General features: G+C 48.7%; 4 protein-coding genes across 10 annotated transcripts in view; 2 read left to right on the top strand and 2 right to left on the bottom strand.

Moving 5' to 3' along the window:
- The first annotated feature begins 156 nt into the window (after positions 1-156).
- Positions 157-1,948, top strand: eef2kmt (eukaryotic elongation factor 2 lysine methyltransferase). Of its 4 annotated transcripts, none has more exons than XM_068337817.1 (8): positions 160-364; positions 582-644; positions 728-808; positions 901-999; positions 1,070-1,203; positions 1,280-1,515; positions 1,582-1,719; positions 1,808-1,948. In XM_068337817.1, the coding sequence occupies exons 1-8, from the start codon at positions 245-247 to the stop codon at positions 1,915-1,917; spliced, it is 981 nt and encodes a 326-aa protein (XP_068193918.1). In that variant the 5' UTR covers positions 160-244; the 3' UTR covers positions 1,918-1,948. The 4 variants fall into 4 exon arrangements, with proteins under 4 accessions (XP_068193920.1, XP_068193918.1, XP_068193919.1 ...); XM_068337816.1 differs by having other exon boundaries at positions 167-364; positions 898-999; XM_068337819.1 differs by lacking the exon at positions 582-644 and having other exon boundaries at positions 157-364.
- Positions 1,904-5,427, bottom strand: alg1 (ALG1 chitobiosyldiphosphodolichol beta-mannosyltransferase). The gene is made up of 13 exons (XM_068337815.1): positions 5,077-5,427; positions 4,676-4,753; positions 4,108-4,211; positions 3,881-4,029; positions 3,700-3,789; positions 3,275-3,385; positions 3,086-3,207; positions 2,973-3,011; positions 2,843-2,902; positions 2,657-2,767; positions 2,411-2,525; positions 2,243-2,318; positions 1,904-2,120 (listed from the first exon to the last, which is right to left on the bottom strand). Exons 1-13 carry the CDS (start codon positions 5,357-5,359, stop codon positions 1,995-1,997), a joined length of 1,464 nt encoding a protein of 487 aa, XP_068193916.1. The 5' UTR covers positions 5,360-5,427; the 3' UTR covers positions 1,904-1,994.
- Positions 5,428-5,926: 499 nt separating this feature from the next.
- c16h16orf89 (chromosome 16 C16orf89 homolog) lies at positions 5,927-11,293 on the top strand. Its single transcript, XM_068337371.1, has 8 exons — positions 5,927-6,170; positions 6,988-7,140; positions 7,243-7,393; positions 7,464-7,581; positions 7,819-7,981; positions 8,508-8,612; positions 8,873-8,962; positions 10,912-11,293. Exons 1-8 carry the CDS (start codon positions 5,993-5,995, stop codon positions 11,013-11,015), a joined length of 1,062 nt encoding a protein of 353 aa, XP_068193472.1. The 5' UTR covers positions 5,927-5,992; the 3' UTR covers positions 11,016-11,293.
- Positions 6,069-17,636, bottom strand: part of ift70 (intraflagellar transport 70) — a 12,814-nt gene continuing 1,246 nt past the window's right edge. The window contains exons 4-21 of one of the 4 annotated variants that reach the window (XR_011038399.1): positions 16,133-16,189; positions 15,728-15,863; positions 15,509-15,613; positions 15,303-15,431; positions 15,149-15,198; positions 14,646-14,798; positions 14,456-14,521; positions 14,316-14,369; positions 14,073-14,138; positions 13,727-13,803; positions 13,416-13,623; positions 13,297-13,344; positions 12,875-12,946; positions 12,646-12,749; positions 12,327-12,405; positions 12,078-12,207; positions 11,443-11,663; positions 6,069-6,196 (exon numbers count right to left, since the gene is read on the bottom strand). Coding sequence is in view for 2 of the 4 variants with exons in the window: in XM_068337369.1 (XP_068193470.1) it covers positions 11,527-11,663; positions 12,078-12,207; positions 12,327-12,405; positions 12,646-12,749; positions 12,875-12,946; positions 13,297-13,344; positions 13,416-13,623; positions 13,727-13,803; positions 14,073-14,138; positions 14,316-14,369; positions 14,456-14,521; positions 14,646-14,798; positions 15,149-15,198; positions 15,303-15,431; positions 15,509-15,613; positions 15,728-15,863; positions 16,133-16,189 (1,671 nt within the window). In the remaining 2 variants the exon portion in view is untranslated. Of the gene's footprint in view, positions 6,200-11,430; positions 11,664-12,077; positions 12,208-12,326; positions 12,406-12,645; positions 12,750-12,874; positions 12,947-13,296; positions 13,345-13,415; positions 13,624-13,726; positions 13,804-14,072; positions 14,139-14,315; positions 14,370-14,455; positions 14,522-14,645; positions 14,799-15,148; positions 15,199-15,302; positions 15,432-15,508; positions 15,614-15,727; positions 15,864-16,132; positions 16,190-17,636 lie in introns of those variants that run through there. The other 3 variants (XR_011038398.1, XM_068337369.1, XM_068337370.1) reach the window with 3 other exon arrangements.

Below are 17,636 nucleotides of genomic sequence, written 5' to 3'. Positions count from 1 at the left end.
TTATTTATAGTGAAAGTACTCATTTTGATTTGGACATAAATAATTTTTCATTTTTCTTGTGGAAACGGTTCAGTAGACAAGTTTCAGTGTAGCCATCAAGTAGTTTTGGTCTAAACCTGCAGAAGAGACGAGCAACGGATGGATGAAGCCTCAGGGGGAGGAGACAACATTACCCAGTAGTTCTTGCTAGAATAGCTCGCGATGCATTGTGGGGAACCAGGAAGTAAACACTAGCACGTTGAGGATGGAGCCTCCGGAGCCGGACCGGACACCTGACAGCGCCGGAACGTCTAAAGCGGATTTTTTACGGGACTTTCAGGCGTGTTTCTTCGTCATGAGGCGTCTGGCTTCGTTTCCGTGGAAGGTGAGACCGGAAGTCTGTCCAGAAGCTTTCCGGTCGAAATTGTGTTTACATGGAGGAATGTCCTCCGTGTCTAACGGAATGATGTCACCGCGCTGGTCGATGTCGAACAATCATATAAAAATGGTTTAAGTATTTTTTAAAAATAATCAATGTTTTATCAGATGCAGCTTATTAAGAATAAAAAACACGTTTAAAGTCTGATTTTTTTCTTCGGTAGTTTTTAGAAAAAGACCTTGAGAGCTGTAAATCCTCCGACTTGATTTCAGACATCTTGAAACACGTTAGTATAAACTCAACCTCTCAGACTTTTCTAATCATAAACCTGTCAGGGGTAATCAATAATCAATGTGTTGTGTTCCACAGACGTGTCTTCACCCGGTGTGCAGAACGTTCCCGCCATCGGTCAGATTCAGGAGGCTGTTCCTGTCTGAGCTCATCAGACGGGTCGGTCTCCTTTACATAATGAAACTATTTCCAGTAAAACGTGTTGGAACCAGGAATGTTCACCTGCGTGTGGGTGTTTGTGCCCTCAGCAGGAGGCTGCAGGCTGCGAGCCTCTGGACGAGCTGTACGACGCTCTGGCTGAGGTTGTTGGAGCCGAAGACGCTGTGGAGTTCTACAAGAGCTACTTCCTGGTACCAGGAATTCTCATTCCTTCCATCATCATCATCATCATGGTTCATGATGTCGGTTGTCGTCCCACAGCCCGGCGGCGACGCCGTCAGCCTGCTGGAGAACGCGTCTCTGATCTCGGAGGGGACGACCGGCCTGGTGACCTGGGAAGCAGCCCTCTACCTGGCTGAGTGGGCTCTGGATCACCAGCAGGTGTTCGCCGGCAGGTAACGGAGCTCCGCCTCTACATCCGCCGCCGTCACCACCATTCCCGTCGTCCTGACAGCCGATCCGTCCCTGCAGGACGGTCCTGGAGCTGGGCAGCGGCGTGGGACTGGCCGGCGTCGCCATCTGTCGCTCCTGCAGCCCCAGCAGGTACGTCTTCAGCGACTGTCACCCCAGAGTCCTGCAGAAGCTCCGGACCAACGTCCAGCTGAACGGTTTGACGTCTCCTGTGGTCGGCGTGGAGGAGCTGGACTGGACGGACGCCACCGAGGGAGAGCTGACCCGGATCGGGGCTGAAACCGTCATCGCATCAGGTCAGATTCTGTTCCTGGAGTAACCAGTGTGATGTCACGATGTTAACAACCCCCCCCCCCCCGTAGACGTGGTTTACGACCCCGTCGTCGCCGACATCCTGGTGGCGCTGCTGGGTCGGATCCTGAGGTCTTCATCGCCCGACGTCTTCATCTGCTCCACCGTCAGGAACCAGGAGACCTACAGCAGCTTCAAGCAGCGGCTTGGTGAGACGCCCCCCCCCCCCCATGTCCCGCTGTGAATCCGTCTCCATGGTGACGGTTCTCATCTGACTGAAGGCGTTTGTCTCCACAGGAAAGGAGGGAATCGAGCACCAGGTGCTGACGGGGGGCGTCACAGACGTGTTTCCTTACAACAGAGACTCGTCGATAGAACTGATCAAACTGTACAAACAATCAAAATAAAACTTTATTTACAAACGGATGATGTAACGGGTCACAGATTGAATCTGGATCCACCAGAGATCCAGATCACGCTCCAATCAGGAAACCAAAGGCAGGACGTTCTGGTTCCAGTTGTCGTCCCAGCGCTGCCCCCTGCTGGCCTGGAGGTTCCTCCTGAAGGAGCCCAGTCTGCCCTCCGACCCGGGGAACCCCGACAGGAGAGACTGGACGCACAAACCAACCGCTTAACGGAAGCAAACGGCTCTAACGTTTCTTCAGATGTAATGTTTCTTTTCTGGAGAGCTTTTGACGCAGTGCATTCTGGGTAGGAATGAACTGTCCTCACCTGGAGCTGCTGTGTGAGCTCCTGGGAGTCCCTGAAGATCAGACCGTTCTCCTCGTGTCTCACCAGCTCAGGCAAACTGGGAGGAAAGACCGACGAGAAGGAAAAGATGAATATGTGTGTGTGTGTGTGTGTGTGTGTGTGTGTGTGTGTGTGTGTGTAGGTGCTCACCACTTGAAATGAATGGCACAGACGGGCAGGCAGCAGCCGAACATGTCCACCACCTTCATGGGCAAATCCAGACCGCTGGAAGACTTGTGGAGACAAACCCCGAGATCTGCAGAACCTGAACACACACACACACACACACACACACACACACACACACACAAAAGCTTAGCTCCATGGAGAACGTGGACAATCAGAGCGGTCTAGATCTGAGTTCTGTCTCCACTGGATCTACTTTACGGATCTCACCTAGTAACAGAGGGTAGTCCTCCGCCTCCAGCCAGGGGGTGCAGATGGTCACGTGTTCTAGACCCAGCGAGTCGATCAGCTCCAGGTAGTGTCCCTTCTGAGGACCCTTACCTGCTCAAACACAAACGAGCTCCGGTGAAGCCGGCGCCGGTCGGGAACGATAGGCGATGAAGGGCGGAGGGTTACCTGTGATCACGCAGACGAGCGCCGGCAGCGACGCCCCGCCCCTCACCAGGCTGTCGTACTCTGTTGACAAACAGATGGGGGTGAGAACAAACAAACAAACAAACAAACGCTCTTCCTCACCTCCGCTCACCCTCCAGAGCCTCCAGCAGGATGGAGAAGTCTTCATCCTCTGTGGGGAGGGAGAGTCCGGTCAGGAACAGACATGTGGGGTCGGCGGGGGCCAATCGGGTTCCTGCCTCTCACCTGTCCAGCTGGTGCTGCTCAGCAGCAGCGCCGGTCGCCCCGCCCTTAACGCCACCGTGTCATCAGTGAGGTCACGAACCGAGAAGAGCGTCTTCTCCGCCTCCGCCTTGTCTTCGTCACAGCTGGAGGAGAACAGACGAGGTCATGTGACGATCGACACGTCTGACCGTCGAGGTCGGACGTCCTCACCGGTCCTGGAACTGAGGGTGGATCCGCGCCAGACGCACGAAGAGGCGGTGACGCAGCTCCAGCGGCGTCTCTCTGAAGACGGCGGCAGGTCTGTCGTAGAGCGTCGTCGCCCTGAGAACAGGAAGTAGATGCGTGACTCAGCATGACTATGCAACAACGACTGCGGAGGGGCGGGGCCCAGTTCACATGAGACACACACGTACAATAGTACCTCCAGGTACGAGTCCTGCTTCAGGACAAAACCGCTGCTGGCGGATGGATACAATATGTTGTTTTTCACATTTTCGGGGGCTTGGGGCTTTTTTGTATGACTGACACAGATTAAACTCGTATCTCGGGGTACTACTTCATTCATACTGAGGTACTCGTCTGTGGTTGGTCCTTCTGTTTTTGTTGTATTAAACAGGAAGTGACTGAAGTCCCACCTGATGCCCCAGTTCTCCTGCAGGTCGTCCCTCATGGCCTCAGTGACACACAGGTTGTCATCGGCCAGACGTCCAAAGACGTGTTCGTACCTGAGAGACGACGGAAACACGTTAAGGTCTTCACACAGCAGAAGATGAAGATGCTGAGACTGAAGGAGCATTTGACCCCCTCAGGACTGACCACTGGGCCACCAGGACCAGCGGGTGTGTGTGGCCGTGGCTCAGCGCCATGATGGTGTAGCCGTAGTTGTGCCAGTCGATGATGAATCTGCTGCCACGCACGACGCAAACAAACCAGACCACCGCCATGCTGGGTAAGCCCGGGGGATTCTGGGACGTGAGCAGAGCAAACGGGTGTAAGTCAACACCAGGGTCCGTCCTGACGGGCCGTCTGTGTTAAAGCCGTACCTGCATCAGGACCCGACTCTGGGTCTCCATCGTCAGCAGCAGCCGGAGGAGCTGCAGACACTGAAGGAGCACCTTCAGCACGTAGGAGAAGACCAGTGGGAGCCCTGGAACACACACACCTACTGGTACCAGTACCACTGGAACACACACCAACTGGTACCAGTACCACTGGAACACACACCTACTGGTACCAGTACCACTGGAACACACACACCTACTGGTACCAGTACCACTGGAACACACACACCTACTGGTACCAGTACCACTGGAACACACACACCTACTGGTACCAGTACTACTGGAACACACACCTACTGGTACCAGTACCACTGGAACACACACACCTACTGGTACCAGTACCACTGGAACACACACACCTACTGGTACCAGTACCACTGGTACCACCAGTGGTACTGGTACCAGTAGGTGTGTGTGTTCTGGTACCAGTACCACTGGAACACACACACCTACTGGTACCAGTACCACTGGAACACACACCTACTGGTACCAGTACCACTGGAACACACCTACTGGTACCAGAGTACTACAAGTACTCGACTCTTCGTACCTCGAACACCTTTGACTTCTGCGATGGAGACGATCCTGATGTTCTCCTGACTCAGCACGTCTTGGTGAGGCCTGCTTTCTGAAATGACGTCATTTGACAGAACATGGAGAGGCGTGACGTCATTGGACAGAACACAGAGAGGCGTGACCTGAGATCAGATCGGAGCTGACTAATACTGACGTCACACTGTGAGCCAGGATGCTTTCGGCCAATCAGGGACAAGTGGTCCATAATCACGTGACATAAGGGAACAGCTCTGTAGCTCCTGAAGTTGATGGAGCTGCTTTGAGTTTATCAAGACATCAATACTAATTCCTGACGGGTCACTCATTCAATTAAACTTTATTAACAGCCTGTTTTCAGACAAACTGTCCCCGGTTCTCTCAGCTGTGACCCCTCACCTGAATATCCGGTGAACGTGACGTAGAACCCGTGTCTGCTGAGGGACAGGGCGTGATACTGCATCCGAGGGCTGCGACCGATGTCCCCCAGCACCAGCACGCACACCCGCCGGGCCGTTCGGGCGTCCCGCCGCCGCAGCCACACTACCAGCAGCCCGGTCAGAAGAGCCCCGCACACCGCCGGCCAAACGGAACCGGGACACGTCGCGTACAACACGGCCAGAAGCGCCGCAATGAGCGCTAAAGCAGCCAGACAGAGGGAGCTGCTGCCGGGGGCCGCCATGTTTGTTTGTGATGACGTGTCTCACAGGAAGGGGCGGAGCTTTCAATTTAAAGGGGCCGCAGATTTCAAATACGTCATCAATCAAACTGATTTATATCAGTAGTTTGATCCTCTTAACGTCAAATTATGACACGTCGTCATGACATCCGTCAAGGAAAAACAAACGCGGCTGAGCGCCGAAATAAACACACACATGTGCTCACACAGCACGAAAACGTGTATAAAAAAACTAAAATGTCCGTTTATTGATTTTTCAATAAGTTTTTTGACTTTTTACTATTTAACTATGATAGTATTGTTTTAGTAAAGCTAAATAATCTATAATAATTATCTATCTATAATAATTCACCTTTAATAATTACAGTATATGACTTACATTTATTATTGTGTTTAGTGTTTTTATGTCAACTTCAAATGAGTCACTTTCATCTCTTTATTGCGTTAATGTAAAGATTTATGCATAAATATTTACATGTTTTTAATAGTCTGATTGATTTATCAACTTTTGGTTTCGTAATGACACCTGTGACGTCACGGCTGCTTTCCCCCACCTCACTTCGCCCCCTCCCTTCCCCTCCCCGGTGATTTGTCGTCCTGCCCGGAGCCTCCAGATCGGGATCGTCCGGTGAGAAGATGCGGGCCGCGGGGCGCCATCCGGCCGCACTGCTGGCTCTGTTTGCCGCAGTGTGCGGCTCGCGCGCGGAGGTGATCGATGACGTCCTGACCAGCGTCTCGCGCGGAGCGTCGTTCCTGGAGCAGCAGCACGAGCACATCAACCTGGACGGGGTGGTCGGCTTCGTCCTGCTGCAGGGTAAGGACAGAGGACTGCAGCCTCCTCTGCTGGGGGGCACCAATAATAATATTAATAAAAATAATTAAAAAAAACAAAATAATAATAATAACAATAGCAATAACAATAACAATAATTATCTTGGGGAAATAATAGTGCTTTAATATATAATTAATAAATAATTTATAATTATAATATTATTATATTATTATTTAATATTATTAGTATTATATTATTTAATAATATTATTTTATTATTGTTAATACCATTATTATTATTATTATTATTATTATTAAAAATACTACTACTACTACTACTACTACTATTACTACTAATAATAGTAACAATAATAATAACAAAACATAAAAATAATAATGAAGACCGTTTCGCCTTCAATGGTTATCGATCCAGATCCAGAACCTGTTCTGGCTCTTAGGATGGGTTCTGATCCAGGCCAGGATTGACGGGCCTGCAGGAAACCATGTTCCTGTCCATGAAAGTCGTTCAAAATGAATTATGTTGATGAAAATGTGAAGTTGTAAAGCCTGAAAGTATCTGATGATGTTAATCTAAATCTTCCACTCGTCATGCGTGTCCCTGCTGACACGTGTGATCGTGAGTCCAGGTCCGTCAGAGTTCAGCCGGGACCGGCCCGCCTTATCAGAGTAAACACACTGAGCACACAGATGGGTGTCAGTTGACAACAACACAGACCCCGTCCCACAGGGAGCAAAGGTTTGGCCTACGCCCCCTGAAAACATGAAATCTGCTCATGTGGATCCACAAATCCATCACGTGACCTTGTAATGTTCTGGAATCATCTGCTTTTGTGTCCCAGCGCAGCTGAAGGAGGCGGTCCGGACGTGGCCCCACAGCGACCCGGTCAGCTGGGCCCAGAGAACCACCGCCGTGGCTCTGGTCAAACGTCTGGACCAGAGCCTGGAGAAGGCGGTCGCCGCCCTGCAGCAGATCGACCCCACATACTACCGAGGTGGGAAAGACTGCATCTCCCAGAAGCCCTCTGGTGTGACGTCACCTGATGAGGATGATGGATAAAAGCCTTCACTCCTTCCTTCCCTTCTGTCTCCTGCAGAGTTTGAGCCGCTGCTGTCGCCCAGCTTCTGGCTCCTCCCCCAGGGGCGGAGCTCCACAGACCCCAGCCTGGTGTACGTCTCTAGCCCCGCCTCCGAATGCTACGACGAGCAGCTCAGCGACAAATGTCTGACCCTGCTGCTGGGAACCTGGTACACACACGCACACACACGCACACACACACGCACACACACACTGAGTCCCCTCTGTGTGTGTGAGCAGGAAGATGAACGGGACGCCCTGCATCGTGACCAAGCCCTGCCGGGACACCATGACCCGTTTTGGGTGTCCGCACTACTCCCTGTCCCACCAGCTGCTCTACTTCATGATTGGACGAATGGTGAGAGAAAGGCGGAGCTTCACAGGGGAAGATATAATGATGTTGAATAACGATGTTGGTAGGAGGAGCTTCTTTTCACTGATGGGAGTCATCAACCTAACTGGTTAGCGTAGCTTAGCATCGCAGCAGCCTGACTGGTTTCTGACTAGTCTCTAACTTGTCTGACTGGTTTCTGACCTTTTTCTAACTGGTCTCACTGGTTTCTAAGTAGTACCTGACTGGTTTCTACCCCCCCAGAGAGGCTGCACCAACCTCCTGAAAGGGGACACCCGGGCGTCCCGCGCCAACATGACTGAGAGCAGCTACGAGAGGATCTTCTGCTCCAACATGATGAAGACCAACCAGGACATCGTCACCGACGGCCTCAGCAAGCAGATGGTCGACATCTTCATTGAGAACAGTGAGTGACAGGGGCGCTTCCTGTGGCGCCGTGACATCACTTCCTTTTCCCGTTCCACATGTGTGTCTTTAAATCATGATGTTATGAAAACCTATTAATCCATACTGATCAGAAATGATCAGAAGAGGCAGTCAGACGGGTTCAATCGATCAGTGGAGCGAAAAAAAAAACGTTGACTCCTTCCTGAGTTCTGATTGGTTCGGAGATTTTTCACAATTAAATATTTCAAATCATCAAAAAAATGAAACCATATTTTCACACAGGAACATGGAGGTTTGGGGTTTTTCTCTTAATAATAACGTCTTCCATTTATAAACTGGATTTTGTGTTTACTCATTGCTGTCTTTGACCTACATCTAAATTTATTTGAGCTGGAAACACGTAGTTGTGACAAACATGGAAAAAAAAGGGACTCAAGACGGCGGCAGACATTTGTCTCCATATGTGTTAATTTCCAGCGTTTTTGGCGACTTCCTCCTTGAATAAACTCAAATTATTGGATTCTGTCTTTGCTCCGCCTCCACAGTCCTCATTTGCGGATTGGCCGGTTTCCCTGACTTCTACAAAGCTGATTGGCTGCAGCATCTCCTGAGGCAGCAGGACGAGGAAGTGGGCTGCTTTGGGAGAGACGGTGAGTGTTCGACCCTCGTCTGTCAACACAACAACAACAACACCAACAACAACACCAACAACCAAACACTTTCATTATTGTTTTAATGTCACCTCCAAAGATTAAAACTGATGTCAGCCATCTTTTTCTAGTGTTATGGGGAATTTTCATAACTCGTAAAAAAAGTCACGTTTAGAGCGTAAAACATAAATAACAACAACAGAGTCGTGTCTGGACGTGAAGCGTTTCCGCTAACAGCAGACGTTCTGTCTGATCCTCAGAGAGCTTCATCTCTCAGATGATCGGAGACGAGCTGCTGGAGCAGCTGCAGCCTCACCGGAGGGTGAAGAGGAGGGAGAAGGTCCTCCCAGGTGGGTCCGGTCTGGTCCGGTTTATTTATTTATTAACGGGGGTAAACAAAGACGTGTTGAAGGACAGGAAGCAGAAGAAGAACCTGTTTGACCTCTAACAGGTCAGATGGAACCGACGGCTCCTCTGGTGGGAGTCCAGTCAGGACATGGTCCGAATTCACGGATGGTTCTTTAGGTCTGTTCTTGTTGTTTATGTCTGTTGTTGTTTATGTCTGCTGTTGTTGTTTAGGTCTGTTGTGGTTTATGTCTGTTGTTGTTTATGTCTGTTGTTGTTTATGTCTGCTGTTGTTGTTTAGGTCTGTTGTGGTTTATGTCTGTTGTTGTTTATGTCTGTTGTTGTTGTTGTTTATGTCTGTTGTTGTTGTTGTTTATGTCTGTTGTTGTTGTTTATGTCTGCTGTTGTTGTTTATGTCTGTTGTTGTTGTTTATGTCTGTTGTTGTTGTTTATGTCTGTTGTTGTTTGGTCTGTTGTTGTTGTTTTTGTTTAGGTCTGTTGTGGTTTATGTCTGCTGTTGTTTATGTCTGTTGTTAGTGTTTATGTCTGTTGTTGTTTAGGTCTGTTGTTGTTAGGGCTGGGGTTAGGTCTTTTGTTGTTTGTGTCTGTTGTTGTTTGTGTCTGTTGTTCTTTAGGTCTGTTGTTGTTGTTTTGTCTGTTGTTGTTGTTTTGGTCTGTTGTTGTTTAGGTCTGTTGTGGTTTATGTCTGTTGTTGTTTATGTCTGTTGTTGTTTATGTTTATTGTTGTTTAGGTCTATTGTTGTTTTGGTCTGTTGTGTTTGTTTTGGTCTGTTGTTTTTTGGGTCTGTTGTTGTTAGGGTTAGGTCTTTTGTTGTGTCTGTTGTTCTTTAGGTCTGTTGTTCTTTAGGTCTGTTGTTGTTGTTTGGTCTGTTGTTGTTTTGATCTGTTGAAGTTGTTGTTGTTTAGGTCTGTTGTGGTTTATGTCTGTTGTTGTTTATGTCTGTTGATGTTGTTTATGTCTGTTGTTGTTGTTTAGGTCTGTTGTTGTTAGAGTTAGGGTTAGGTCTTTTGTTGTTTGTGTCTGTTGTTGTTTAGGTCTGTTGTTGTTTGGTCTGTTGTTGTTTTGGTCTGTTGTTGTTGTTGTTTATGTCTGTTGTGGTTTATGTCTGTTGTGGTTTATGTCTGTTGTTGTTTATGTCTGTTGTTGTTGTTGTTGTTTATGTCTGTTGTTGTTGTTTATATCTGTTGTTGTTTGGTCTGTTGTGGTTGTTTAGGTCTGTTTAAGTTTATGTCTGTTGTTGTTGTTTATGTCTGTTGTTGTTTAGGTCTGTTGTTGTTAGGGTTAGGTCTTTTGTTGTTTGTGTCTGTTGTTGTTTAGGTCTGCTGTTCTTTAGGTCTGTTGTTGTTGTTTGGTCTGCTGTTGTTGTTTTGGTCTGTTGTTGTTGTTGTTGTTGTTTAGGTCTGTTGTGGTTTATGTCTGTTGTTGTTTAGGTCTGTTGTTGTTTAGGTCTGTTGTTGTTTTGGTCTGTTGTGTTTGTTTTGGTCTGTTGTTTTTTGGGTCTGTTGTTGTTTAGGTCTGTTGTTGTTGTTTATGTCTGTTGTTGTTTAGGTCTGTTGTTGTTAGGGTTAGGTCTTTTGTTGTGTCTGTTGTTGTTTAGGTCTGTTGTTCCTTAGGTCTGTTGTTGTTGTTGTTTGGTCTGTTGTTGTTGTTTTGATCTGTTGAAGTTGTTGTTGTTTAGGTCTGTTGTGGTTTATGTCTGTTGTTGTTTATGTCTGTTGTTGTTCATGTCTGTTGTTGTTGTTTATGACTGTTGTTGTTTAGGTCTGTTGTTGTTTAGGTCTGTTGTGTTTGTTTAGGTCTGTTGTTGTTTTGGTCTGTTGTTGTTGTTTTGGTCTGTTGTTTAGGTCTGTTGTTGTTGTTTTGGTCTGTTGTTTAGGTCTGTTGTTGTTTATGTCTGTTCTTGTTTAGGTCTGTTGTTGTTGTTTGTTGCAGACGGCTGCTCCAGTCACATGACCGCCGTGGCCATCGGCGCTCTGGGAGGATACCTCAACCACTACCTGTCTGAACAGGACATCACCAAGAGGCCGCTATCCTGAGGGCCCCGCCCCATTCTAGCTCCGCCCCCTCTCCCTCCCCCCAGCTGTCTGTCAGATATCGTCAGGGGAAACGTCTGACGGTGACGTCCTGTCCGTCACAAATGTCCGTGTGACGTCGAGTCGCCCTGCAGTGAAAAACATTCAAGAAGCACCTTCACAAACGACATGATCTGTAGCAGCTCCAGAGGCGGAGCCAGAGGTGGAGCCAGGGGCGGAGCTAGAGGCCCCTGAAAGTCACTGATGGAGTTCACCTTCAAAATAAAAGCTTCTACTACTGAGAGTGTGCCTGTGTGTTTTCATCCAGTAGGGGTGTGTGTGTGTGTGTGTGTGTGTGTGTGTGTGTGTGTGTGTGTGTGTGTGTGTGTGTGTGTGCTGATTGTCTCTTATTTTCAATCTCATCGCTGCCGGCAGCGATGAGCTTCCACACCTGTGATGATGATGAAGGTGATGATGTCACTGCCGACGTCACTGGTTCCATCTGATGATGTCACTGATGACATCAGTGATGACATCACTGGTTCCAGCCAGTCACCTTGTAGAACAGCCCCTTGACCAGCCGGGCCTCGTAGCTGACGGTGTTCTTGCCGACGTGGGCGCGGCTCTCCTCCAGAGGCTGTTCGATGAGGGCGGGGATTTCTTTACCGTATACTGCAGGGGGGGGGGTGAAAGACGCAGATGAGTCACTCTTGATGTCCCCCCACAGGGGGCGGAGCTTAAAGCACCACTGAAATCACTGACGACCAACAACGCCGTGAAGGCTGAACTGCAGGAAATCAGAGGGGCGGGTCCGTGTGTGTGTCTGTGTGTGTGTCTGTGTGTGTGTCTGTGTGTGTGTGTGTCTGTGTGTGTATGTCTGTGTGTGTGTGTCTGTGTGTGTGTATGTGTGTCTGTGTCTGTGTGTCTGTGTGTGTGTGTGTGTGTGTGTGTGTGTGTGTGTGTGTGTGTGTGTGTGTCTGTGTGTGTGTGTGTCTGTGTTACTGTGTGTGTGTCTGTCTGTGTGTGTGTCTGTGTGTCTGTGTGTGTGTGTGTGTCTGTGTGTGTGTGTGTGTGTGTACAGCTCACCCTCACAGTGCTCCAGGAACTGCACACACTCCTGCACGACGGCGTCCCTCAGCATGACCATGTGTTTGGACATGTTCTCCAGCAGAGACAGGAAGCAGCGTTTGGCGTAGAACCATGTGTCCGTCCCCAGCTACACACACACACACACACACACACACACACACACACACACACACACACACACACACACACACACACGTGAACAGTCGACCCCCTACCCGTAGGCTGCAGGTGTGTGTAGGAGCTCACCTTCTTGTTGTAGGGCTCCAGGCTCTTGATGACGCGGGAGATGCCAAAGTCGTAGTTTCCTTTAGCACAATACAACGTCCTGAAACGACAACCAGCATCAGATGGAGCCGTGTGATTGGCTGTCATGGACAGCACAGTGTTTCCTGTTTGCTTTGACTGACCAATGACGGAAAAAGTGAGAAATAAAAAAACAAATGAAGTATTTCATCAGAAAAAAAAAGACTTGAAAGACTCTTCACGACAGAATCGTGACGTTTTGTGCAGAATAAAACCGTCGTTTTTTGTCCCGGCGTTCATCCGTTTCCGTGACGATGCTCACCCGATCACTAGGTTGACAATGCAAAGGTGGAACACCTTCTTATCGGGGTCGTCGTAGGAGATCTGCTCCTCTTCTTTCTCGATCTTCCTCATCAGCTCCTCGGCCTGCATGAGAGGAAGAGGAAGAGGAAGAGGAAGAGGAAGAGTTTCAGGACGAAGCTGAGGTATGTGAACAAAACCCACCTGGTACGACCACGGGGCGGTCGAACACTCTGAACAGAGACACATACCTCGTCGTTCTGGCTGGTCATGATGTAGGACACACACAGGTTAGCCAGGACCACAGCGCTGACGTTCAGGATCTACACACACACACACACACACAAACACACACACACACACACGATTTAACTTGTTCTTCAAACGACCGTCACCCACGACCAGCGCGGCATCATGGGAGTCGTTCCCCCTCCTCCCCACGTCGTTTCCGTTTCTTTAAGCGAACGGCAGGACGAAACGGAACACAAGTGTGTGACGTCACACATGACACAAGCACCACCGCAAAGACACACACACACACACACACACACACACACACACACACACACACACACACACACACACAGGCGTGACAGGTGAGCCGACACACGTGCACCGGCGACAGGAAGTGAGCAGACGGCATGCAAGCGTGGAGGCGGAGCCTCTGCTTTACCGAGGGTTTGCGCTTGCAGGGACACTCCTGAATGTTACACTGCTCCACCTGGACAGAAAGGCAGCGTTCAGTCGGGGCCCCCGAGGGGCCGGCGGCGGCCCGTCTCGCGCCTCACTCACGTTGTCGTAGTGCTTCTTGACGATGGGCTCGTAGAAGCCGATGGCCTCCTTGTACTTGTTCTGCATGAAGAGCACGTGGGCCACGTTCAGCTTCCACGTGTCGTCGTCGCTGCACAACTCCACCGACTTGTGGAACAGCTTCTCCACCACCGGGAAGTTCTCCCGGGTCCAGTAGATCTTCGCCTGGGCCATCAGGACGGCGATGAACCTGAGTCAGAACGGAGCCGTCAGCAGCGTGTGTGTGTGAGTGTGTGTGTGAGTGTGTGTGTGTGTGAGTGTGTGTGTGAGTGTGTGTGTGTGAGTACGCTCACTTCTCCAGCATCAGGTCATAGTCCTGCAGCGTTTTCTTCTGCGCCTCGTCGTCTCTGGACATCCTGGCGTCCTGCAGCTGAGAGTAAGGAAAAAACCCAGAATGCATTTCAGCTTGAGCCGGGACATGGAGCTGATCAGCTGATCGGAGTGGGAGGAGTTTGCAGCCGATGACGGGATGACGTACACCAGTACCTCGAGAATCGAGTCGTGCTTCAGGACATGTTTCCTGCTCTAATGATGATGTCATCAAGACTTTAACCTTTAACCTCTGACTGACCAAAATGTTTCTAATCCTCCCAGACCTAGGATGAGGAAGAGGAGGAAGAGGAAGAGGAGGTCGACAACCTGCTTGGACAGTTTGCGCAGCTGCTCCGTCAGTTTGCCGTTCATCTCGTCCAACTTCCTGAAAGCCTGAGACACACAGACGGAACGCGTGAGGAACCAGAACATGTGCTGAGTCAGCGCATGGGGGGCGGAGTCCCCAGCTCTGACCACTTCCTGTTCAAACAGCACTAAGATAAAAAGGATGCACGTTTCTTTTGGTTGCTATGGAAACCTTTAAACACATTGGTGGGGTTTGATCTTTACCTCCTCCGGCGCCGTCTGGCAGGTCAGCAGGGCGTCCAGGAACTCGTACATGTACTGAAAAGAACGAAGCAGAACCCAGTGTGAGTGTGTGTGTGTGTGTGTGTGTGTGTGTGTGTGTGTGTGTGTGTGGTCCAGCCTACCGGCGACAGGAACTTGTAGGTCAGGTGGGCGTTTTCTGCCAGGACGTCGGCCGCCAGGTCGAAGTACTGAAGGGGTGGAGAACCGATCCCAACGTCAGCTCAGAGCGTGTGTGAGGGTGTGTGTGTGTGTGTGTGTGTGTGTGTGTGTGTGTGTGTGTGTGTGTGTGTGTGTGTGTGTGTGTGTGTGGACCTCGTGCTTGCAGTAGAGCAGCAGCAGGTTTCCGAAGGTGACATTGGGGAAGGACGGCTGCAGCAGGAGGAAGGCCAGCTTCTCAAAGCCCTCTGTCGGCTTCGTGTCCATGTTCAGCAGCGCCTGGTTGTGGAGCGTCACCGGGTCCAGCTCCTGCACACACACACGCACACACACACACACACACACACACACACACACACACAAACATACATAAACTCTGAGTTTTTGTTCAGAACGCATAAAGCTGTGTACACAGAGAACACACTGTATCTACGTCCACTAGGGGGCGCTGGTGGGCCGCTTCCCTCGGTCGTGACTCACAGGCAGGTCCAGACCCAAAGGGCTGAGTGTGTGAAGGTGACAGAACTCACATCCGGTAATCACCGTTATGCCCAGCAAGTCCAGGCAGCCGACATCACACACACACACACACACACAGACACACACACACACACACACACACACACACACACACACACACACACATGGAGGGTGTTTACCTCGTCTGCTCTGGGGGGCATGTCTGTCAGCGCCTCCTGAGCTCCTTTCACTGCACAGAGGAGACAAGCGTCACCTTCTTCTGCCCCCCACCCCATCGTAACCCCCCACCAGCATCACGCCCCCCTAGCCCCCCCCACACTGCGTGACTCTCACGGTTGTTCATTTGGTACTCCATGGCCGCCTTCAGGTTGAAGGCTTCGATCAGGGCCGTCTGGTGCAGCACCAGGGTGTTCCCCACGCTGTGGACGTCGATGCCCTCCGTTGTCATGCCGACGCTCAGCTCTGACGAAGAAAAAACATAGAATAACGAAGCAGAACCCCGGCGTGGGAACGGACTCCTGGGGGGGGCGGGGTTCTACCTGGATGCTCGCTGATGCCGCGTTCGATGATTTCTCCGATGTGTTTGAGCGCCTGAGGGAAGTTCTTCAGGCTGTAGTAACACAGGCCGATGTTGTAGGACAGCGCTGGTGGGGGGGACAACCCGTGATGAACGCAGGCAGAGACATGCACGTGTGTGTGTGTGTGTGTGTGTGTGTGTATGTGTGTGTGTGTGTGTGCGTGTGTGTGTGTGTGCGTACCTGGCACATATCCCAGCACCTGCATGGCCGACGTGAACTTCTTGCAGGCCTCCTCGTACTTCCCGTCCTGGTAGAGCAAACAGCCCATGTTGTAGACGTAGTCAGGGTCGTCCTGAGGCAGCTGCTCCAGCAGAGACTACACACACACACACACACACACACACACACACAGACACACACACACACACACACACACACACACAGACACACACACACACAGACACACACACAGACAGACACACACACAGACACACACACACACACACACACACACACACACACACACACACACACACACACACACACACACACACACACACACACACACACACACACACACACACACACACGTGTTATATTAATGTTACATCCACCTGAATGAACAGATGAAGCTGGAGCTGTCACCTTAGCAGCAGAGTAGTCTTCCTCACAGTATTTGATGCTCGCCTGCAGCTTCAGCATCTGTGGAGGAACAAGAGGAACCCGATGTGAGCTCCCAGCGACGGATCCGTCCCGCAGGTGGACGGATCACAGAGACACTAATCAGGAGGGTTTTTAATCCTAAATCTGAAGCAGAGACGGAACCGAAGCTCTTTCACGTTCTCATCAAACAAAGACCTTTGGAATCCTGATCTGGGATCAGAGTAAATGCTGGATGTGCTTGGATTGAGATCTATATCAGCTTTTATGAGCAATACAGGAAGTCCTCAACATACAAACACAAGTGGTTCCTAGAGGAAGTTCATAAACCAAATTGTTCGTAAGTCATTATTTATTCAATTCCAATATGTAATCTCAATCTGAGGTTATGTAATGTCATTACTACTGTACATACTAAAGTAATTTCATTACTACTGTAAATACTAAAGTAATGTCATTACTACTGTACATACTAAAGTAATGTCATTACTACTGTAAATACTAAAGTAATGTCATTACTACTGTACATACTAAAGTAATGTCATTACTACTGTAAATACTAAAGTAATGTCATTACTACTGTAAATACTAAAGTAATGTCATTACTACTGTAAATACTAAAGTAATGACATTACTACTGTAAATACTAAAATAATGTCATTACTACTGTAAATACTAAAGTAATGTCATTACTACTCTAAATACTAAAGTAAGGTCATTACTACTGTAAATACTAAAGTAATGTCATTACTACTGTAAATACTAAAGTAATGTCATTACTACTGTAAATACTAAAGTAATGTCATTACTACTGTAAATACTACAGTAATGTCATTACTACTGTAAATACTAAAGTAAGGTAATTACTACTGTAAAGACTAAAGTAATGTCATTACTACTGTAAATACTAAAGTAATGTCATTACTACTGTAAATACTAAAGTAAGGTCATTACTACTGTAAAGACTAAAGTAATGTCATTATTACTCTAAATACTAAAGTAACGTCATTACTACTCTAAATACTGAAGTACTGTCATTACTACTGTAAAAAATAAAGTAATGTCATTATTACTCTAAATACTGAAGTAATGTCATTACTACTGTAAAAAATAAAGTAATGTCATTACTACTCTAAACAATAAAGTAATGTTATTATTACTCTAATAGTAAAGTAATGTCATTGCTACTCTAAATACTAAAGTAATGTCATTATTACTAAATACTGAAGTAATGTCATTACTACTCTAAATACTAAAGTAATGTCATTATTACTCTAAATACTGAAGTAATGTCATTACTACTAAAGATCGATACCCTCACACTGACCAGAAACAATCACAGGACATTAAAACAACTAATAATAATAAAATCTTGTTGTACCGTAATGTGACTTTAACATCTCTACCTCATCCAGCCTTTTTGACGCTGGTATTGTGTGTGTGTGTGTGTGTGTGTGTGTGTGTGTGTGTGTGTGTGTGTGTGTGTGTG

Source organism: Antennarius striatus, chromosome 16 (assembly GCF_040054535.1).
Source record: "Antennarius striatus isolate MH-2024 chromosome 16, ASM4005453v1, whole genome shotgun sequence".
In the NCBI taxonomy this organism is placed as follows: domain Eukaryota; kingdom Metazoa; phylum Chordata; class Actinopteri; order Lophiiformes; family Antennariidae; genus Antennarius; species Antennarius striatus.
The sequence above is the reverse complement of the archived record's forward strand: the minus strand, read 5'-3'. Positions and strand labels throughout refer to the sequence as shown.

What these genes read in the sequence shown, in the direction of transcription:
- c16h16orf89 (XM_068337371.1), top strand. Translation starts at nt 5,993, where the DNA reads ATGCGGGCCGCGGGGCGCCATCCGGCCGCACTGCTGGCTCTGTTTGCC. An exon ending in CGGCTTCGTCCTGCTGCAGG is followed by an intron (nt 6,171 to 6,987) that starts GTAAGGACAGAG and finishes TTTGTGTCCCAG; the next exon opens with CGCAGCTGAAGGAGGCGGTC. An exon ending in ACTTCATGATTGGACGAATG is followed by an intron (nt 7,582 to 7,818) that starts GTGAGAGAAAGG and finishes CTACCCCCCCAG; the next exon opens with AGAGGCTGCACCAACCTCCT.
- eef2kmt (XM_068337816.1), top strand. Translation starts at nt 245, where the DNA reads ATGGAGCCTCCGGAGCCGGACCGGACACCTGACAGCGCCGGAACGTCT. An exon ending in TTTCAGACATCTTGAAACAC is followed by an intron (nt 645 to 727) that starts GTTAGTATAAAC and finishes TGTGTTCCACAG; the next exon opens with ACGTGTCTTCACCCGGTGTG. An exon ending in CAGCTTCAAGCAGCGGCTTG is followed by an intron (nt 1,720 to 1,807) that starts GTGAGACGCCCC and finishes TTGTCTCCACAG; the next exon opens with GAAAGGAGGGAATCGAGCAC.
- alg1 (XM_068337815.1), bottom strand. Translation starts at nt 5,359, where the DNA reads ATGGCGGCCCCCGGCAGCAGCTCCCTCTGTCTGGCTGCTTTAGCGCTC. An exon ending in CCTGCTGGAGGCTCTGGAGG is followed by an intron (nt 2,903 to 2,972) that starts GTGAGCGGAGGT and finishes GTTTGTCAACAG; the next exon opens with AGTACGACAGCCTGGTGAGG. An exon ending in GGACTACCCTCTGTTACTAG is followed by an intron (nt 2,526 to 2,656) that starts GTGAGATCCGTA and finishes GTGTGTGTTCAG; the next exon opens with GTTCTGCAGATCTCGGGGTT.